Here is a 23,459-nt window from a genome sequence, read left to right on the forward strand (position 1 = left end):
ATACCACTCTTGAAAAATTCTTAAAGCTAAACACTATGATCATTACCAGCTATTGTACCTTTGCTCCACAACAAAACTGGAATTTCTATTAAGTGTGTAGACATAATTCTCTCCCTGTTTGGGAGACGTTGCAGTGCAAATGGTTCATTCTTATGAAATTACTTCTGTTCCTATTTTAAAATTATTTTAAAACTTTTATGGCATCCTTCATCCAGTGTTCATATCTGCCTAAAATATAGAAGAATGAACTAAATATTGGCAGCACTAAGAAACAGGTGATGGGCAGACCGAAGAACACACAAGTATTTTGAATGCAGCCAGACAAACGATCACTAAGCTGCAGGCTGCATATCTGGGGCGAAGTGAATGGGGGGAAAGTAATGCACTAGGCGTAAATGGCATAAAGTCTTGACATAATCTCAAGTATTTCATTACTATTACACTAGCATTCATTGTTTTTTTAAAAAAATCTTAATTATTGACTAACAAATCCATAACTAGCTTTTATTCAAACAGCTGTCTTAAACCATCATTATTAACTTCCTTTTTGAGAAAAACATCTTGCAATTCTTTATAGTTCCCCAGAATGCAACTTGTAAATAACTGAACTTCTAGTTATCTGTTTGCCACCTGGGGTGTGATGGGTGTGGGAGAAAACAGAAAGGGGGGTTTTTATTTTTAACAAAAAAGACATTTATTTTGTGTGTACATGTATATGCACATAAAACCAGATATAAGCAATAAACTCTGCATTGGAGAATATTGACATATATAATAACAAGATGACTTCTGAACTCTGACACCTAAAGTCATTTAATACATATTATCTTTATGTAAAATCCAGTTTTGCTGTGTATTGGCTATCGTAGAAATGGGTGTTGTGAAATAGCATTGTGTGTAAGTGCTTAGCCAGGCTGTACAACATAGGTAGTGCTTCCTGATTTTCATATACTTAATTTTTAACATTGGTTGCTGAACTGCCATTGATATGTTTTGCTGTGTTTTCCTGTCTTTCCTGTTTTCCTTTGTGCTTTATAGAATGCATTGTGTTTTCTGGGGACGTGTGTGGTTTTTTTGCTATGGAAGTAACTAAAACCAGGTATGTTTTCTATCTAATTTTCTTGTCTTCTCTTCTGGTGAAAAAGGAAACAGATGGCCTTTTCTGGACTTTCACAAAAGGAGTGCCATACAAAGAAAGTAGAGGTATTTTGCAGACAGTACAGAATCTTCTCTGGCACTTTATAATTTTTTAAATAATTTTTTTATTAATAACTTACAGAACAAAGAAACCCAGATCCTGGTGTGGTATCAAGTCCCAGCAGAAGTCTTGTGATAGAAATCATATAATCTTTCACAAATGACTGCAAGATTTTTAACAGGAGAGAGAGAAAAGAAAGAAAAAAGCTTTAATAAACAGATAAGCAGGTAACTATTAGCAACATGTGTAAATTTCAAAGAAAGCGTACATCTCTGTTTACAGTCAATCTCTTTAAGTATCTTAACTGTAGAAATAGCTATCCCTTTCTTTGTGCTGAATCTAATTCCATAAAATGAGTTTTCTTATTTGGTTCTGCATATGCATGCAATGTATGTACAGCATTCAAAGAGACTAAGGCACCATGAAAGCAAAGATGAATGTAGATTCAAGATCAATGGAAGTAAGTTGTTAGCCTTATTAGGTGTGAAATTACAATAACGAACTCTTCTGTGCAAAAGAAATGCTGTCTTATGTTAGATGGGTCTGCGGCATGGAACAGTGGGTAATGCTAAAGTGAGACTGCTATTGTTTGAATTCACACATATCATTTGCCTTTGCCAATCCGTCTACTTTTTAAGGGTTGATCTCCCTTATCTCAGATCAGGTTTGTTGCTCCGCTAATGGAAGTGTGTTGTGGATTAGTTAAAAGGTAGAAAAACCTAATGTAGAAGTGTAGGCTAAGACCAGGAACAGATATTAGATCATCTAAAATCACAAATATTTCCCCTCCTTATGAGTTGGGCTACTTGAATCAGGGCCATGCGAGTGCTCTGATAACTGTGGTAGGACTGTCCATTGCCACATGTTAGGTGTAGTAGGGCAGCATCAACGCAGGCTATCAGTCCTTGTTGGAACACCATTTGCAATTTGCTCCTTTGGCTTAAAAGCAGGTATGGAGCTAGCAAATAAGTTTTAATGAAGAAATACTTTACAAAGGTGTTATAAACCCCTTTAGAGTTATAGCATCTGAATTCACTTAAATTCAGAAGCTAGAGAGATTTAATTTGATACATAACGATTCAACAATTTTAACTTTTTATACTGATAAACTTCCAGTTGTGATGGGCTAAATGCCAATCAGCGTCTTCTTGAACAAATTTTTTTGTAACCTTCACTTTTTTCTTATCTTGGATGCATCATTTATGCTATGGAATTATCATTATATTACCAAGGGTTTGCTAGATCAGGTTTTCATTTTTCAGTCAGTGTCCTAAGGATAATTTGAAGGCTTTTCTTTTGGCCTATAATAGGAAGCACCAGATGAACTGTGCTGATTCCCATGTCACTCACTCTGTATGCAGAAGAAAAAGATGTCATACAGAAAAGGATGGGACCATGAAAAAGAACAGAGAGGACTTGCTGCCATGGCATTTGTAATGTGGAATAAGAAAGATAATTCTAGAAAAATGACGGTTGACCTGAGCAGTAGTTCAAAGAAAGAATGGGTGGAATTTGAGTGAGAATGAGTGTGTGGGGTTTTTTAGTTTAATTTTAAATACCTTCTGGTGAATGGTTTTACTCTGTCAAGTCATAGCATGACTGATCATGTCTAGAAGCAAATATAAAATATTGAAGTTACTTATGTGCTGGCAGGAGTTGTTGACGGTGACAGATCTGTTTCGGTATAGGTGCCTTAATCTACTTCTTAAAACAAATTGTGCCATATGTGATGTTGATATTCTGAGACATGATTAAAAACATGTTTTATAGGCAAACATATTTTTTCTAAAACATCTAGAATTTGATAAATGGCTTTACATCTGTTGGCTTATCCGTTTTTGGTACATGACTGTTTTATATATTAATGACTTCTCTCAAAAAGCTTAGCTCCAAGAATTTTTCTATTTATGTTGACTTTGCCTTCAGGGAATTTATTCTGAAGTAGATTTGAGATGAAAGAACACCTTTCATGCACTAAATTACCAAGTAAACTAATTCTCTTGAAAGAATGTTTAGCGCCTGAATACAAAAGCAATCACAGGCTACCTCTAGGTATAGGCAAAGTAGGTGGCTGCTTAGGTGTGCAGACTGTGTAGGCCATGGTGGTGTTGCTGCTTATTCTGAGTAGCTAGACCCTTATAGGCTAGTGCTGGGGCTACTGCTTGGGCATCCTGATGTATCAGGGTATGCAGAAAGGTGGTCATTGTGAGAAGAAAGGGCAATGTTCTCCTCTTTTTCCACCCTGAAACCAGCAACTACTACTTTAATTTGCCTTGACCCGATATGTTCTGTTATGTTGTTTCTTCAACTGTCTGAGGCTGTTGCCTTTCTCTTACCCCACTGACCACCATAATTTCTTTTTGACTGAGGAGTTCTGTCCTAGATTCCTGGGCAACAAGGTCCAGCGCTGCCTTTTCTTCCCCCACTGTCTCTTTGTAGCAACTACGTATATTTCTTGTTAGGGCTGGAACAGGTTACTTTAAGACATGATGACCGCCATCTGGCGGTCTAGATGACATGAGTAAAAGGACAGGGCACAACTAAGTAATTGCAGCCTCTATGAGCAAATGCAAATGACTGATAAATTACTCATAAGACTAATTCTGCTTATTTTCGTTGTTAGAGATACACCTTTGTGGGAATGGGCACTGCCTTCTTGTTGCAGAGTACGTCTGTATTTTGTTTAGGCCCTATCAAAACTATCCTGCTTATTTGACTGAAGAGGTTCACAAACAGTATTATACTGTTTGTTAAACAGAATTCTTGCAAGAACAGGGTGATCTGGGGGTTGATAACTGAGCTAGTACTGTCATGTGGAACATGCTCCATTATCTTTTACCTTTGATTGTTCCTGATACAGACATGCACATTAATGGCTTACATGTAGGAAAACAGGGTCATGTAACAACTAAGTAAAATAAAATAGGTGGTAAAAATACATGTCTGTGTTAAGATAAGTCACATTATTGTTCGTAGTACCTGATAAAGCAGTGTATCCAACATACTGATGCTGAAAACCCTGCCAGCAGCGAAGGGCAGTCGAAACATAAACGCCAGATTAGATCCCTTCTCCCGCTCTTTCTGTTAAAGAATTAAAAAATAAAAAATAATTTTTGTGCTGGTTTTGGAAGGCTCTAAAAAACACTAAACCGATATTACCTTGAAAGAGGTCAAAAGTGTAAAATCCCTTTACTCTGAATAAAGTTTCTTTCTACAAATACATATCACTTTTGTTCAGTACTTACATTTTGCAGGTTGAAAGATTTTGTTTAATGCATATGTTATTTCAATCATCACATCTCAGATCGCATGGGCATATTTTACCAGATCATTTAAAAAATGATTGAAGGATTTCAACTGTGCTTAGAGAAAAGGTCTAGTTATTCCTATGCCAATTCCTTGGTGCTGACAGAATCTGATGCAAAAGGGATGAAATGGTATTTCAGTGAATGTGAGGATGTCAGAGGAGGTCAGATATGGGCTGGGGTAGAAACTTCTTGCTCTGATGCTTCTGGGGAAGGGATGCAGAAAAATGTAACTATAGTTATGCCTTTTTCTTATCACATCTCACTTGCAGAGGAATTACACCACAGTGCACTTCCTATTCCTTCAGTTATCAGAGAGTAAAACTACAGGTAGGAAGTGATTTTTGCTATTTTAAGAGGAGAGGAAATATAAGCTTTCCCTTCAGAGATGTCATAAAGAAAAAGATCTGTTCCTAAGGTACATAAATGTTAAATGTCTTGGAATTGAGGCACCATATATGCGCAGTAGTATATGATTGCCAGTACAGACTGACTGGCAAGCAGCTTGGCACAAAAGACACTGGGTCCTGGCGGACATCAAGCTGAACATAAGCCAGCAAATGTGCCTTTGTGGCAAAGGCGGCTAATGGTGTTCTGGGCTGCATTAGGAGGAGTGCTGCCAGCAGGTCAAGGGGGGTGATCCTTCCCTGCTACTCAGCACTGGTGGGACCACACCTGGAGTACAGTGCTCCGTTCTAGGCTCTCCAGTACAAGGAGAGATGGAGCTACTGGAGGTAGTCCGGAAAAGCACCACTAGGATGATCAAAGGACTAGAGCATCTCTCCTATGAGGAAAGGCTGAGAGAGAGCTGGGACTGTTTAGCCCAGAGAACAGTAGGCTCAGGGAGGATCTCACCAATGTGCTTAAATACCTCAAGAGAGGGAGCAGAGAAGACAGTCCATCTCTTTTCAGTGGTGCCTAGCAGACAAGAAAAGAGGCAAAGGCCACCAGCTGAAACAGTCGGTTCCTTGTTTAGGGAGGTTGTGGAGTCTCCTCCTTTGGAGATAAATTAAAAGCTATCTGGATGTTGTCCTGGGCAACTGGCCTTAGGTGGCCCTGCTTGAGCAGGGGCCTTAGGCAAGATGACCTCCAGAGGTCCCTTTAAACCCTAAGTATGCTCTGATTCCGTGATATGCAAATAAGCAGTCTACTTTACCTAACAGTTTTGTTGAACACCAGCATCCTAACCCCTGTTTGTCATTGTTGAATAGTCTGGTTGTACCTGTTGATTTCTGTAGCTTCATGAGTGGAGTTGAAAAATATGTCATGCAAAAAGAATTACCTCTCCAGATAAAAATACACAGCAAAAAACTCTAAAAAGATGACATTAATCTGACCTTTATAAAATATCACCTCTGACAATCTCTTCACATTAAAAGGGTTTCAAAATTTTTAAGGAAACATAATTATTTCAGTTGTTTTTTTGTTTCAAACGTTCTCCATGTTCTGACCAAATACTACTGGCTTGTATTAGAGTATCTTCTCCATGAGAAATGCTTTTATATATATACTCATGCTGTCACACATGCACACACACATGTGCTTTGATAGCTGGGTAGCAAAAGGGTGTTTCTAGCAAGTTGTGTACTTCTTACAATTGAAGAAAGCAGTCAAATAGTATAAAGAGCGCTTAAATTAAGAATACCCTTGTGCTTAATGCTGTAAGCCACAGAAACAAGAATTTATGCATTTCTTTTCTAGCTCAGTCTCATATATTTGAGTGTTTTTAGTGGTCAGACAAAGTAGAAGATATTTTTCTTCAGTTGCTATTGAGAATAAAAATTTGTGTGAGAATTATGGAAAAGATTGTAAGATTTGTTCTAAAACAAATACTTCAAAATTAAAGCTACATGCAACTTATAATACAGATAACATTAAATCCTTTTAGATTCACGCCATAAGATATTTTATAGGGAACTGGCTGAGAATTGACTATCCTCCTATCATGTCACTGAGGTATTACGTTTATGCTTCCATCTGCTTAGAGAAATTTGCAGCAGATTTGTGCCGAGAAAAGGGGGATAAGGCAAGAGATATTTGGGGAATAATTTGACTCTTATCCAAAATTCTGGAGATAAACGTAGGAACATCCTTATTTGTCTTATTTTAAAATGGAAGCTTAGAAGTTTATTTTCCCCTTTTATTTTAAATTTCTTACATTGTTTCCTTCTATCTTTTATTATGGACTTGGGACTTCTTTTATAACCTGCTTAAGAGATTTATGAGAAATACAATTTTTACTTGGGCACCTTGAGTTCAGCTTTATTACTTGCAGTCTTATTTGATTCCCAGAGAATACTGTGGATGCAGAAGCCAGAAATGTGCCAGAATGCCCCAGCAGTTTTATTTCATAAGTGTGATGCCCATCAGCTCCTTCCCTGACAATTTTTGGAATTAATAAGGAAGGGGATATAACTACTTAAAGAAAATCATAGATCATTTCTATAAATATAAAAGATCATGGCATGAGTGTGTCCTGTAGAACTTCACATATGTAGATGACATTTTGAGACACAGCTAATAGGCAGAGATCTTTATTTCATCCTCAGTCTTTCTATGTTTATGGCTTTCCTCAAGTCATGACGTTCAGAATTTTTACTGCTTTCTTTCTGAGTAATAACAGGTGTGCATTTGTGGTTTTGAGAAGTTCTTAGCATGTGCTTCCTTCATTTAGGCCATTTAATTTGAAGTTAATAATTTTCTTTTGGGTTTGCATATTGTCAGAATACTGGAGAATATCTGTCTAGAAGGTCAAGTTCATAAGCTTTTAAGTTTTTCTCTCTTTTCTACCTCATATTTATATAAAATCCTTTATAGGGTTCTTTATCATGGTTTTATCTTTTTACTATTTCTAAATAAATACCCATTCCTTCAGAACAATTAATTCTATGATCCGAATAACAAAACACCAACCACAAACTAACCTGAAGCCCTGTTTTGGGCACTCTGTCAGTGGTTGAAAGAGATCTAGGGCCCATCTTGATTTGATGTATTCTCCTCTGATATGGACAGTAACATGGAAACCGCCGTGATGGCTGTAACTTGTATGCAAACAATGCAAAGTTGCTTTAATGAACATACAAGGACATGGGGGTGGGGGTCGTGCAAGAACACAGAAAGGTGCCACAGAATTGCAGGTTGGAAGGGACCTCAGGGATCATCTAGCCCAACCTTTCTAGTAAGAGCACAGTCTAGACAAGATGGCCCAGCACCCTGTCCAGACGACAGTGGCTTATTACAGGGAACAGCCAGTACACTGATAGTTTTGGTAAATGTCAGTTGTTGCCCGTGTCAGATATAAGACCAATCAGAAATCTGGGCATTGAAACCTCTTTACAGTACCTTTCTTGTCTTAAGGGATTTTGGATTGATAACACTTCACCTCTAGAACTGCTTACAGTATTTTGGACTGTGTGTTCTTAATTGATTCTCTTCTACCTTTTGGCAAGAACAGATTCACTTTCTGTTGTTGATCTGGAACAGCTTTCTAAAAACCTGCCAGTTCAACAGTCAAATCTGTATGCTAACTATTTATACAGTTTTAGAATTGTAGCTGATGTAAATCATTAGCGATACATCTAAAATAAGACTTATACCAATTAAGATATACCAATATTTTTTTAATAAACCATATATCATTATTGCCTGTTATTACTTAATGTTAGTTCAAATCTGGTTAAAACCTGAACAATATTAAAAACAAATGGGGACAGCATGCCCTATCCTTAACTGAAGGTGAAAAAAAGCTGACTGGCTTTATGTATATCACTGCAAATATTTTGGGCTATCACAGACAGGCTTCCAGTCACCTAACATTTATGTGCTTGTCCCTGTGGAAGATACAAAATCACAGTATTGGTTTGATTAAAAGATATGGGAGTTTGCATGTGTTTTAAAATGATCACTTAAAGATTTAGAATTTTTATTCTTCAGTTAACACCTGTGATATCTACTTGGAAAATTAAAAAAAAAAAACAAACTAGAAAACTCAAGTGTGAATCTTACCTAAGACATTGTAAACCCTCTCTTTCAAGGAAGAGGGAAAGATTACCTAATTTTTTTTTCTTATCTAAGACAAATGGAGAACTTAAGAACTGAAGTTTAGACTTACAGGTGCCTAAACTTTGTTTTTCCTTTTCTTTCTTGTATAAGCGACATTCCTCCCGTGTCAGTGCTGAGTTTGTGTTCAGATTTATTTATCTCTAAAATGAGGAAATTTGCAGCTACAACAACAGATGGACTTCTCCGATTTTTGTATCTTTCTTCTGCAGCCCATTAGGTTAAAAACTCAGTTCTGCACGTGTGTTTCAGTGCTACCTGAAGGCTACTCACCTGACGTGCAGTCTTTCTGAAAATGAGGTGCTTAAGGTAGAAGTAACAATCAACTGCACGTTTGACTGCAGTAGATAATTTTTAGTTGAGCTTTTAATTGCCTTTCATTTTGCATGAGTTCTGAAACATAAATGAATTGCAGCACCACCTGTGGAGTGCTCCCTGCAAATGTTAAGATGAAATGAGTGGGAAATACCTATAGCAGGCAACTTCAAGAGCAATGAAGAAAATGTTTGTTCTGTAAGATAACTTATCTAGCTCTATTTCAGTATGGCATAGTTTGAATAGGAAGTTAATTAATTGTTCAGCTTCCAGCCTATATTCACAACTTAACATTTGCACAATAAATTAACAAAGATGGGGAAGAAAATCTATTTCTAATGATTTCCAGGACCTTTGCCAGAAAAACGAAGGAGCCTATGTAAAGCAAGAAAGAACTGAGATAAAAATCTTTGCTTCACTGCATTAAAGTAGAATGGCTACAGCCTATGGAGTATTCCAGAAGCAACCGTCGACATGACATGTTGAGAAAGCTATTACTATTCTTACCTCCCCCAATCGCTAAACTGTATGGATTAAGGGAATATGTTTTTTTAAAAAAAAGAAATTGCTGTTGGTTATAGTACACCAAGGAAGTTAGTTATATTGGAACATCATCCTGAAGGTGCCATCCAGGTGTTGGCACTTGTTGCCCTAAATAAACTGGCAATCCACAATTCCATCCAGTTCCAGCTCAGCCTTCCTGAAGGTACTATTAAGGCAGATAATGCTAAAATGGAGGAGCCACAGGTGCAGACCTTAATGGATAATGGGAGTGGCATAATCCAAATGAAGATGTGCCTCCCACTGCAAAATGCTTCTCTCTTTGTGTAACAATTTGTCTACCTTCCTCACGGTTCTCCTTTTTTTTTTTTTTTGTGCTTATCAGAATGCCACCTAAATAAGATTAAGCCTTCATCCTGTACTACTAATAGTAGTATTTTGGACAAGCAAATGAAATTAAACTTGTCTCCATATAGCCCCCCTGTTCCACATCTTGAAAATGCCAAGTTATGCAGTAAAATGTATAAAATATGAAGGTTTTATCTAGAATTTTAGTGTTACTATCCTTATTGTCACTAGGACTGCCCTTCAACAGAACAATCGCTGTTCTCAAATTGTCACAATAATGCAAAGACCTGATACAGATAAATGGAAATGTATACAGAATATGTAATTTTAGTGCCTCTGAACTGAATTGGAATAAAAAATGCCTTATAATAAAAGATGTATATGTTTTAAGCATTTCATCAGTTAAAATATTTTCCACATTAATTGTCCCTGGCAGCCTGTTGGAAAACCATATTAGCTCTAAACATTCAGTTATCCAAAAATATTCAATTTTCCGTGAGCACGTTCTGTGTCCACCTTTGTCCAAACCGTTGCTAGATTAATATTATATTGTAAAGCGATGGAGCTCAAATCAAGCCTTATTCTTAAATGAGGGTTGAATTTGGGGGGGGAAAAAAAAAATTTAGCTCTGCAACCATAAAATATTTCACTGTTTCCGCTTGTTTTGAAAGCATTGTTACAAAAATCATAAAAAGTATTAAAATGGTAACATTTAAATTGGGGAGGCAAATCTTACCTTTTCTAATTTGGATAAAGCGATAGAATAGCAGTCTTTGGCTCTGAACTGCATGAATCTCATATTGGCTGGGTGAGTTAGTTCTGTGATAATGCTTAGGCTTGAGAACAACCTGTAAAAGAATGTAACAGTTATACCTCTAATTATAAGAACTCACAAATATAAGGCTCTGCTATAATATATACTATAGCTTGTGCTCATATCTATGCTTTTAATGAAGTGCCTAAAACCTGTGGTGTGTTTTGGCACAATGAAATGCTGATATAATAGCAGAGGAAACTACAAAATATACTCTGTAGAATTCACAAAGAAGCAAACGTACATTCAAAGGTTAAGCTTATAAAATATTTTAATGCTAGAAAGGAACCACTTAATTTCACTACCAGACATTTTATTTAATAATGTCAAAAATGACACAAATATGTAGGAAACAACAAAAAATGAAAAAGTATGTAGCCTGCACTTAGTAGTTTACATGCAGCCAGATACTGTTTTATTAGAACTGGCTTATGTACTCTGTCCATTTGATTTTTGAGTTTTGGTTATATGCTCTGTGTCTGCAGACTGAGCAAAATAGTTGAAAATTGACACATCTTTGGAGTTCAGCAATTTAAATGTATACTTATGTATACTTATATTCTCACTTTAAAATATTTACATATACAAAATATGTGTAAATTAACACTGAGGCTTCCAATAACAAAAACAGTGACGAAAGTTTCACTCTGGCTGAATTACACAGATTTTCATGAGGCAGACTAAAGGGCCCCTCCCCAGCCCTCAGGGCTCTAAGATTATAAAGAAATTGGTATCTTACGCTGTGCAAATACTATAAACAAGTTGGAATAGAGCTCAGATTGTTATTTGAGTATTTCCTCTACAGATTATTATCAGAACATGACATGCATTTGTACTCTGGTCTGCTGATCCTGAAAGTACTTATCTACATGTGACAATATATGATTGTTGTATTAATGACATCATTAATGTGGCTTCTGTTTAATTCAGATAAAAATTAAAGTGGTTTTCTTGAAAGCTGAATTTAGTAAGTTAGTGTCAAATGGAATCCAATGTACCTTTTTGGAAGTCTTTAGTCTTTTCCCTCATTTTTGTAGGGAGGAACTTCACTGAAATGGCAATTCAAAGCAGAGCCTAAATGTGGGGAAACGTATGTCAAAACTGTCTGTCAGTATGTGTTTATGCCATCTTAATGCAATACATTTTCCTAGGTTTGTTGATGCCAAAACGTAAGACTGGTAATGATCACATGATCCCAAACATGTTCTGAACATATGATCATATGATGGTAGAAATGCTAGCCATAATTATGTTTGCAGTTACGTCTCTGTGAATAACTAAATATTGAATGTGATCATATAAGTAAAATATACTTGGCAAACTGGGTGAGAATGTGAATCACTTGATGACCCCACTGTAGCCTGAAAGGCATTGTGCATGCTCAGGCATTTCTGTACCTTTTTAGCTCTTACAGTCAGACTCTGATACAAACTCTGAGTGGTGCAGAATCATTATACAAGGTGTACTTATCTCCTACTAAAGATTAAGCCCTTAAGGAATGGAGTCTACATACATAAATTATATAGATGATAACCACACCCTTGAGATGCAACTGTGTACATCGTCAATTGTATGCTCTGTGTTATAAAAACCTGTGAAGTGCTCATGAAAATTGGGGGAAGAAAAAAAAAAAGGTTCTGGCAATAGCACACTTTTACGTATGAACTTGTACTTATTAAGCAGCTCAACAAATGTGTTAAATGTTCTGAGGAAGGAGAATAAAATTCTTCTGCATTAATTCTGTATTATAGAATTACTTATGCTTCTGGTTGGAAATTTTCTTGTATTGCTGTAGTAAAGGACAGGAATTCATATCTGAAAAATAACAATATAACATTCAGAAGTAAGAGTAACAGGAAACTAAAAGCTGATCCAATGATAAAATAGAAAAACTTACAGTAGAAAATGCAGGTTACTAGGCTTCTGTTAAAGATGGATTTAGTTTATCACCAAGATAGAAAACTGATTTATATTAGGAAATCAGTTTCAAACCTAGTATTGGTAAAACTCCTATTTTACTTATGAGTGCCTTTTAGCAGAATTAGGGGAAAAGACTTTCCAGGTAGTCAGGGCCAGATTGCCTCTTGTCCTGGGTGTAAGGCACAATGCCTGCAAGCTTTCGGCACTGGAGCGGGCTAATTCACTGCAAAGATCCCTCTTCTCTATCCCATTCTGGTAAAAAATTACTGGATGGGGCAGAGAAAGCCCTAATTAGCCTGATGGAAGACGTAGCTTGCTCTTGAACTGATATTTGTGAATCAGACAAGCAAGATATATCCTTAGGTCTTTCCTGGACTAAAAAGATAAACCAAGAAAACAATGTAATACCATCAGAACACCTAATTTGTTTTATCTATAAATTGCTGCTGACTGTTAGATACCAGCCAAACTATTGACTACTTATGTGCTGTCAATAGGCTTCTTGCAGTATTTGAAGCACAGCCTTCAAGATGTTAGATGATAAAAACAGGGCCTCCCAAACACCAACATTTAAACTCATTGATTAATAGAAAGCAAGAGTAAATATAAATACTCCTCCTAGTACAGACCTACTGCCTGGGGAAACCCACTATTTTTCTGAGGTTGACTCATAAATGTCAGTAAGGACTCAATGTTTGGCTTCATATTTCATATTAAAAAGTGAAAAGAATCCCTAGGGCACAGTCCAAAACTACTAATTTCTCCTTGTACTTTTAAACTATGCTAATTTGTTCCTTCCCATTCAAAGGTTTAAAGATTTCCTTTCTTAGCCAGTGTAACCATTTGAGTCACACTTCTTTAACTGTAATTAAGTCAGATAAGCTAGCGTTGTACCACAGTTTTAATTGGTATGGAACAGCTTCTCGCCTTAAAGGTGCTAATAACTCTGTCATTGTAAACAATGCTTCTATCTTTAAGGGGTGTATTTGGGGACTCTTCTGGCAAAGCCAGGTTATTTCCTGATTGACATAAATTAATAATGTCAGAACAGGTATATGAGAAGTGGCAACCTAGGCCAAACACTACTGCCGCACACTTATGTCACCTTTTCAGGCCTATCCATAGCCCTTAATAAGGTGAGCTGGCCTGAGTCAATCAAATCAATAAAGTTTAGATTAGCATGTATCTTCTCAATGATTTCCCTTGGTGTCACTTAAGTACAGTTGTTCTTTACTATGTCCAGCCTCTTCTTCATTAGTTTCTGGCATTATCAGCTATTATTCAGTAACAAAAAAACCTTTGAACATATTTTTAAAGTGAATTTGCAAAACTGTTTACCTTGGTGCAATGAATATAGTTTATTCTGTAGAACAGGTAAATGCCCCTACCGTATGCCTCTTCCCAAAGCTTAATTATTTCTACAACTTTTACATAATATAAAAATGCAGTGAAATTATTGTATATGTACTAGGAAAAAAATTAGAAAAAATATAATTCATTCCTTGTGAAAGTTTACAAAGTTATCTGAAAAGGATCTTTAGATCTTAAACAAGGTATTTATTCTGATTTCTTTTGATATTTGTAAAAAGTACCATGCAGCCTTAAAATCATACTGAACCAGATATATAGCTCGTATATGAGTTAAAGCTGCCATCTAGTTGTAAGCATTGTGCAAGACAACTGAATGATTATATAGTGAGTTCTAGTTGTACACCTATGGTATGTAGTGTGCTATGACATTTTTTTTTAGTATTTTTTACAAGGTAGAACACAACTACAGAAAAATCAACTTGTAGTTTTAAAGTTTTGTTTTATTCAACTCATTTTATTGTTTTATATTTCAGGGTAAAATGTATTTCTAAAAAACTTAAGTGATACGTGTCAAAACCTCAGTGAGATAGCCTAGCACAATATGGTTAAGTGTAGGCACTGACAGATTCAAAAAACTTTTACTGTGCACCTTTCTCTGGTTTTATGTGGAAGGCTTGACATAGAAAGGGCAGCAATATTGGACGATACTGAATCCTCTAGGGAAGGACACAATTTTGTCCAGGTCTTCTAGAATGAACAGGACGTGCTAGGCTTAAGCCCCAGATCAGGGCGGCGTTTCATACTTGACTGTAGAGTGCATTTTGTTTTCTGCGGGGTTTTTTTGGGGGTGGTTTGGTTTTGTTTTTTAAGCAAGTAAGACTTTTTTCAGTGTAAAAGGACATGTGTCTTTGGGTAGCTGTTGAAACAAGACATTTAACACAAAGTGAGGCTTTAATCAGGAGAGGTCCTCAAAAGAACAAGAAATCTCAGTTTGTTTAGCTCTTCATGGCACTGCCTCCTCAGCTTCTTTACTAGCCTGTTCTTTTTATCACTCTATACAATTATTCTTTCATGACCCTTAGTATGTTGTCATATGTAAGGTTGCATACATGTGCCTAAAAACCTAACTTTTATTCAAAACTAAATACTCAAAATATGAACACCTACTACTAACATCATAGTGATGCATTGCTTACCTTTTAGAAGAATCTGTTTTTCATACTGGCTTTAGCATTACTGTGAAAGACTACCGCACTGAGGAGAAATTTATTTTCTCAACTATCTTTGGTCCTAAGTCTTCAAGATTAGCTTTTTCTTCCTTCCTGCAAACCTCATAGTTAACTTTTAAAATGATCATCCAATTTTGGGATGTACAGAATTTTGTCTGAGATTTCAGAATAACCAATACTCTGAGTGTATTGCTAAGTAGGGTGGGAAATGGTTTGCCCATGTAAGACACAAATTCATGTAAGGGAGAATGTAAGCAGAAGAAATAAAAAAAATTTATCACTTCCTATCTGGGCACAAAAGGCATTAATTATTTTATGATTAATGGGGATGTATAGATAGATTGCAAAAATATCTTACCTAAAGAGTGTTTGAACATTTACAATAGTCTTAGCATCTGCCATGTAGTCTTCCTCGGCACTCATTGTACTTTCTTTGTCCACCACCACCATATTAGCTGCAAAGGTGACCCCGCATCTTAGTAAGTCATCTAGGCTTTTGTGAAGAGAAAGAGGGAGAAAGAAACGAGCAACTTAAATATGGAACACTTAAACGATTAGGGATGGTTGGAATTTGCAGATCACAGGCCGAGTTGCTGGTTCCCTTCATCTCCATGTATGTATCATAACTTCCAACATAATCTATATCAATTATATAATGGCAACTAATTGATGGAATGTTAATAATTACTTTCCTTGAAGTCATATAGAATGCACTTCAGTAGGTTGTTACAGTACCTCACCTTTTGCTAAAATAATAAATTTATTTCAACTTTTTTAAATAGACCTTTAACAGTTACTTGGGAAGTCCTTACATGCTGCAACAACTTGCTTCATTGCAGTTACTTCTGGCAATAAATGGAACAAAATAAATGCTCTGGGTTCCTCTTTCCCACAATTATATTTCTGTTTCAAAATGCTAAAAAAAGTTCTTCTGGGACATTAAATACATTTCTCTTTTAGGTTAATCTGTGAGTTGGAGTGTTCTCATAATGCTTTTAGGAGCAGCTTTGCATCAGTAAAAGTTTGCACTCCGCTGGACAATGTTTCCTGTGAAGCCTGACCATAGAAAACACTCACAGGCAACTGAGTTACCATTCCCATCATACCTTTAGCTTTGTTTCCAAAATGAAGCATGTTTGGATTTTTTAACAATATTTTCCTCAGAAGCTAAGCACCTTTTGAAAAGTTTAAAAAGGTCTTTTCTGTAATAATAGAGAGTGCTAGGAACCTTTAGCAATCTTTATGAATTTCATGGTTTCCAAGGGAAACCAGGAAACTAAATTTTTGCATTATTCTGTCTACTTCCAAGGTGAAAAGCTGTTTTGGCATTATAATTGCTTCCCATTTGGCATTGTATAATAATAGTTAAGCCTTATTGTCCTGATAGAGTTTTTCTTTTCAGCAATGATCTTCTGAGGTTCCTAGGTTTACATTACCTATTATAAATTCTTTTCAAAATGTTGGATAAGGAAAACTCTACAAATTTGTGTTATTTATTTTGCATGATATACATGTCCTTCCAAAACAAATACATAATATTTTTTAAACTGTGCAGTATCACCAGTGGTTGACTACAAGAAGAAGCAGCCTGTATTTTACATGATCTATATTAACAACTTCAGTGCACAAATAGAACTCTGACCTTTCTCTGAGTAATTTGTATTTCTGCTTTTTCAGTCTTTCAGTTGATGCCTGAAAATAGCAGCATACTCTGAAATATATGTATTTTCTGCTGCTCTTTTTTTTTAACGGCTACATTCAAGTAATTTGTGGAGTATTTTTTTAAAATACTAATTTAGAAGTATTAAAATTCGAGTTCTCAGGTACCTCTAGCTATAGGTTTCTTTACACTGAATAGATTTCTACATAGTGGTGAAATCTGTTCAGTAACAGCTCTCACATCACTTTTACCTGAAGACTGTAGAACAGGTTTCTAATACTTGATGACATATTTTGGTTCATCCCAGCTATGAATTATGGTAAAGCTATTATTCTGCAGGTCACCCACCTCTAACAAAAAGGAGTAGTAAATGAGAGTAATTCCTTTGCTGCTGTTCTTTCTAAGATGATATTTCATGCCAGGTGTCCAAGTGACAAATATATTAGACACTTAAAAGGTTTTAAGTGGCACTTTGAGAATGTATTCTACACCTATTAAATAAGAAAGCAAGCTTCACATTTTTACATTGTAGTTCTTAGACATTATCAACTTCTATTAATTGTGTATGATTTAAAAACATGTTTAGGGAAACACAGGGAATAAACATGAACTATATTTTTAAAAGTCTTGCTATTGATAAAAACAGATGTCAAAAAACCCCCTACAAAATACGATTGGTTATCACATCAGGAATTAAAGCAATTGCATTGTCAGGAAAGATGCAGAAGTTCATGCTAGAACTCTAAACTGTAGAATTCTATATAAACACTTATTTCAAAGACTATATGCTTCATTTCTGTCTTATATTCATTTACGTACAGCAAAACACTTTTAGGGAGGGATTTAGTGTTTACCTTTTTGAAATAAACTCAGAAAATTTAATGAAAGTTTAAATTTCCATGTTATTAAAAACAGGTTAACATTTTTGGGTTATCAGTTACTTTGGATACTTCGAGTCAATTATTCTGCTGGTATGAATTCTTTCTATAATTGTTTTTGAATACAGAGTTAAAGTAGATGATGTGAACCACCCGAGACACTTTATTTTTGTTGTTTAGAGAAAGATATGTAGAAAGTGAAAACAATTTCTGTAGGTTCTTTGCAAATCTCACAATGACTATATCACCAAGGTAAATCTGTAACTATGTCACTGCTATAAGTAGTTTTAAAGCCCTTGTTGCAACAGATTGAGATAGAGAAACTTTGAATCTGGATTCTGTTAATTCAGGGCAGGAAATAAGTTGTTTTGGTTTTTTTGGGGGGTGGGTTTGGTTTTTTGTTTTGTTTTTATTTCTACCTGGGGAATGAGTATTATTGGCTTGTAGCCCAGCTCAAAATTAGCTATGTAGTGAAACAAACCATTTTATTCTTTAAATTGACACTCTACACACAGGAGTTTACTAAGACGCTGATTAGCCCTTGCTCTTCTCTTGTTTCTGCCTGATTTTTACATTGAATCTATGCTGCTAAACCCAGATATGCAAAAATGTATTAGCAGAGATGAAGACAGAAATGTAGGAATAGGTGATATTTTAAGTAGTGGAAGGTGAAGACTGTTGGACACATTCAAGACTATCAGTATTAGTACTGTCTACATTCCATACCTATCTTTACAAAACCCTAGTCAGTAAAACCAAACCAATTATAACTAAGTATAGAATGACACTAGAATCAGGGCTAAACCTGGCAATTTATAGAAAAATATTAATCCACCTAAATAAGTGTTTATCTTATGATTTTGAAGATATTAACCCGTATTTCCTGTCATACTTTTCACTAATGATATCCTTTGTAAGTCAGAAATTTAAAATCCCAAATTATAGCACACAGACACAAACCATGCATGCAAAATGATAACCTTCAAATACAACACACACTTAAACATGCAATGACAATACACACAACAAACCACTGAGCACTACAATGTTAAGGTTTCTAACAGTTATTTCACCTACTTGTCGATAGAGCCCACCATGTAGTAAACCATTGGAAACCAACAGATTGCATCCAGAAAATGCATATCTGGCCTAAGCAGCAGATGGGATTACAAAAGGAAACACAATATCACAACAGCAGCATCTCTTCTAAAATATTTCAATAAACTGGTAGCTTTTAAAAAAAATGAAGAAACAAACAAAAAAGAAAACAAAAACGAAAACCCCAAAACCTTTTTTAAACTTTGGCAGTATATTATCACTTTAAAGAGGCAATAGGTTTGCAGAAAGCTGTGAATCAACAGTTTGCTGTGATCATAAAAGAATGATCAGAATGAACATGCTTATTAATATATGCACCTCTTAAATCAGAAATTTTATGGCACAGTAAAATTCCAAATATAAGAATAGGAGTACTTAAAATAAGCAGTAAGAATTCTCAATTAAAATGTGAAGTAGAAACCCAATCATTATTTGATTTTTGTGCCAACAGCTGCATTCAAGTCAATGACCAATCTTAGGTAAAACCTTATTTTAAAAAAGGAATGTGAAAACGAAGATACTGTATTTTATTGCATTGTTTCTTTTAATCATAAATTTTACTGTGTTTCTTCTTACATACCAAGAAGCAGCAGAAATCTTAAAACACATGATGTGTAGATATCAGAATAAGCATACTGTAATAAATTGCCTTGATAAATAAAGAAAATAGGAATATAACAATAAGGTATAGATATGTTAATCGAAGGTGGCTGAATTCCTAAGTCAAATGAAGTAAATCCCAAAATTCCAATTGACTTGAATGGTAGCCTGAATTCTATCTCACACATGTATGAAAACCGTGCTGGCTTTTCAGCTAGCTTCTGCAGTCCCATGCTGGCCTTTCAGATGAGTCACTGCAAAGGCTGTATAGAGAGAGACAACACTATGGGTATTAGTTTAATTAGCAACCATAGCTTTTACTTTATGCTAATAAAAAGTGGGTTTAGCTGTAAATGTCACAATAATACTAAAGTACGTAAGCTCAGCCACTGTGCTGGAAAAGAGAACAAGCACTAGAGGGCACAGTATGCTCACATCTTTAACCCTAAGAAAGTAAAATCAGAAGTCCTTTAGCCTAATTTAGGCTTTTGCCAATTTGTGTAATTCACTTTATGCCATAATATGTACATTAAAAAAGCTTCTGTTTTGCAAACACAGGTGTATACAGCTTCAACAAGAGCTGTCTGAGGCAAAAGTGGGACACTTCACAGCACGTCTTTGTATAATAAATCACTTAAACTAGAACATATGTATTCAAAGGGAAGCGTCAGCCCAGAATCAGAACCTATAAGGAATTTCTCCTGCTATCATTTCTTTGAGTCAAGTTTGAGCTAATTTTCTGTATGTGGCTGACCTCCATTATTGTGTCTTCCAAATTGTGATTTTAAGTATGTGAACAGTATCAATTTTGAATATCTGGTGCAAGAAAGGCCATGAATTCCGTCAATCTCCAGACAGATACGGTAGTAACAACTATATTGCAGGGTTTAATTTTATTCCATGACTTCATATAATAGTAGACAAAGTATGTAGGTGTGGGTGTCCTACGGAGTTAAAGAACTTGTTTATCTTGGATGCTAATATTATTAAAAATATTCCTAACTGGTCCAGGCCACTAAGTGCCTTGTGTTAAGTAGGTTAGCATCATCTGAAGTGCTGTGAAACTGTTACACAGTTTGCTTTTTACAGTGGTTATGAAGTTACTGCAGTAATATTCACATTATTTGTGGTATTTTTAAGAAATGCTTAGCTGCAACATCGGCTGTGAGGAATAAGTACATTTAAATTCATTATGGTCATTTACAGACAGTAAAAAGTCAATTTTATATATGAAAGTGAACACGGGGTATTATTTTTGTCGCCAACTTTTCTCAAAGATAAATGCGCCATAATGTTTTTGATTTTAAGTTGGCCGTGTGTGAAGAGTGATCATCTATTGAAGTAATGGTAAAATTAGTTTAAACTGTATAAAAAAAAAAAAAATCTACTTACGGGTTATCCAGAAGTAATACAATGGGATTTAGTTCTTTCCTTGGCCGGTAATAAGCTCTGAGTGGAACAATGAAGTTATATAAGCCATTTCCAGCAGTTTCTGCTGCAACTATAATCAATTTATTTTTGAATCCATAGGCTTTGGCGTCTTCATAGTAGTTATGTTGGCATCCCTATAATCAAAACAGGAAACAAGCTCAGTGGATATGAATAAAGTGATTTAGCCCATTAAAGGGTTTTACCATTAGACACAGAAAATTGTATCAGATGACCTGATATAGACCTGTTCAGACATAAACAAATGCTTGGTGATGAAAAGGATGAGAAAACATACTACGGCTTAGTGAGTGCTGAGCAAACCTCATTTCTGAGCAGCAAGCAGAATTTAATTCTGTTCAGATGCAAGTGACAAATGAGAATGCAGTTGTATCCAGTCACAGAAACTCCCTTTACCTTATCTAGTCTTAGACAACAGAATGGTACTTTTTCATGCAGAAGATGACAGAATGTGGGAGAGCTACCAATATATGGAGAGTAAGGAGGATAGCCTTTGGCATACCTAGAATAAAACAAACATTTTTTTAGTATAGCAAATTAAAGAAACACAGTTATCTGTACAACTATTTTATGGGATGTTTATACCTATGTCTAAGTTTTGCTGTTATCTGTAGCCTAGCAGACTCAAGTACACAAAATGAACTATGTTTAATAAGGATCAAAGGAAAATATTCTGTAGCTTCAACCAATGTGATACAATTTAGTGATAGCTAGCATGCTTTTGTGTATTGAAGGAATTTTTCTTGGGGTTTGTCTTTTTTTTGTATAGGCATCTTTGGAAATGGGCTGACGTATCATAGTGTGCTGTCCTAGTGTTTTGAACACATGTACTGGAAACATCTAAGGAAGGATCTAAGGAAGAAAAGGTAATAGAAATAATTGTGGTACTTCTGCTCTTCCTTCTCCACTTTTCTTTCAAACACTTATCAAGAATGAGTGAGGTCATTACTACCTTCTTGCTTTAATAATGTACTTTCCACATGATTGGAATAGATTTTAAATGGCAAATCCTCTTGCAGATGAGATGAATTTTCTAACTGGCCTTAGATTTTAATAAGAGGCCTTTTAAATACTTGTATTTCCGTCTGCAAATTTAAGATGACGTGTTCTATTATTTTTTTCATTGATGCTTTATGATCTTCCCTGGGGCTTCTCATGCTTGCCTCTGTTGGAGATGGGAAACTGTGCTAGGTGAGCCACTGCCTTAATTGTGTATTTCAGTTTCAATACCTCTGTCAGTAATCCCAATAAACATAATTGCTTATCTGCATGGCAGTTACAGGATTGAATCTTCTGTTTTTATCTGAGTAATGCAACATTACTTTCAGTAACATGCTAACAAGCATTTTAAATTAGATGTAATAATTTTGACTCATACTGCTTTTTTGTTATTCCTACATTTTGAAGTCAGACACCTAGGCCCAGCGTTCAACAACCCTGTTGAATGATCTGATTATCATCGCATTCTCAGGACAGAAATACTTATCTGTTTACAAATTAGTTGAGTCCTGTCTTTATTACTAGAGAATGTAAGAGAAATGGTCATAAAAATGCTATAAGAAAATTGCAATGCACAACTAGATCTCTAACGGAGTATAGAAAATCTCCAGCAAATGGAGGAGTTAATCTGCTTTGGTTTTCTTATTTCAAAATAGCTATAATGGCATTCTGCTAACAGAACATAGCATTTCATAAAAGGGAATAATTTCATAATTGGCCTTTATAGTCTCGCATGTTACAACTGCTTGGATTGATCTGTATGTCAAAAATCATTCATGTCATTTACATAATATCAGCTTTTCAAATTGTTGTTTATTTTATATTTAGTATACGTACTCTAAGCCTGCAGAGACTTCATCATCTGATGGGGTAGTTTCATCTTCTGACTGGTCACTTAGCAGGTCACATGTCTGAAGTGAGGATGAGTCTGCAACCTCCAAAACAGGTGCTATACTGGGTCTTCTGCCCTCTTTACCTCCCTCTGAAGGAAGAGCTAGCGTAGGTCCGCTGGATGTTCGGCATCCTGTATCTTGTAAATCCATAGCCACTGTCCCTGAAGTAGCGTTGAAAGCATTTTCTCAGTGTGGTTGTCAAAACATTTGAATGAGATTCCCATACTTAGTGGGGATTACCCGAGTATATAGCCAAAGACTGAAAGGAATACTATATTGATTGTGTTTATTACATTAAAATATAACAAATATTTAAACTATACCTGAGGAAGTCTTTTCCTGCAAAGTAGCACATTTTCTGACCATTACTATCGATTTTTCTTGTTAACTACCTTTTAAAAATTGTACCTTATATAATTAACCTCTCTCTTTATATATGTATCAAGAACCTGTAAGTTTTTATTGAGCAAAGGCATTTTTTTAATTAAAGAAGCTTATGAAAACTTATTGCAAACTACCAGTTATAAATGACAAAGGAATTACCCATGTGATTTTCTTAATTATTTTGTTTTGCATGCATTTTATTATTACTTTTTTATACAGCAGTCTTAAGAGGTTTAATTCCATATTGTCAAGTAAAAGAAAAACATAACTAAACTATGTTGGGGTTTTTTGTTGTGGGTTTTTGTTTGTTGTGTTTGGGTTTTTTTGGGGGGTGTGTGTGTGTGTGATTATTTTTTTTGTGTGTTAAATACAAGGGCAAGTGTTTAATTTTTTTTTTCTTTCCACACAGTATTATAATTTGTTATATATTTAAATTATAATTTTTAAGGATACACTATTAAAAGCTTTAAAATGTACTATTCATTGAATAAGAATATG

The 23,459-nt window shown here is 35.4% G+C and overlaps 1 protein-coding gene across 11 annotated transcripts in view; it reads right to left on the reverse strand.

The window, feature by feature from the left end:
- KCNT2 (potassium sodium-activated channel subfamily T member 2) overlaps positions 1 to 23,459 on the reverse strand; it is a 144,229-nt gene that overhangs the window by 16,185 nt on the left and 104,585 nt on the right. For 9 of the 11 annotated variants that reach the window (XR_010373412.1, XM_064454743.1, XM_064454741.1 and 6 more), the window contains 7 exons: positions 22,522 to 22,738; positions 21,082 to 21,187; positions 20,629 to 20,801; positions 15,359 to 15,493; positions 10,463 to 10,574; positions 4,178 to 4,279; positions 1,278 to 1,361 (listed from right to left, as the gene is read on the reverse strand). Coding sequence is in view for 10 of the 11 variants with exons in the window: in XM_064454743.1 (XP_064310813.1) it covers positions 1,278 to 1,361; positions 4,178 to 4,279; positions 10,463 to 10,574; positions 15,359 to 15,493; positions 20,629 to 20,801; positions 21,082 to 21,187; positions 22,522 to 22,738 (929 nt within the window). In the remaining variant the exon portion in view is untranslated. The remainder of the gene's footprint in view (positions 1 to 1,277; positions 1,362 to 4,177; positions 4,280 to 10,462; positions 10,575 to 15,358; positions 15,494 to 20,628; positions 20,802 to 21,081; positions 21,188 to 22,521; positions 22,739 to 23,459) is intronic. The other 2 variants (XM_064454744.1, XM_064454747.1) reach the window with 2 other exon arrangements.

The sequence above is a fragment of the Phalacrocorax carbo genome, chromosome 6 (assembly GCF_963921805.1).
Source record: "Phalacrocorax carbo chromosome 6, bPhaCar2.1, whole genome shotgun sequence".
Classification (NCBI taxonomy): Eukaryota; Metazoa; Chordata; class Aves; order Suliformes; family Phalacrocoracidae; genus Phalacrocorax; species Phalacrocorax carbo.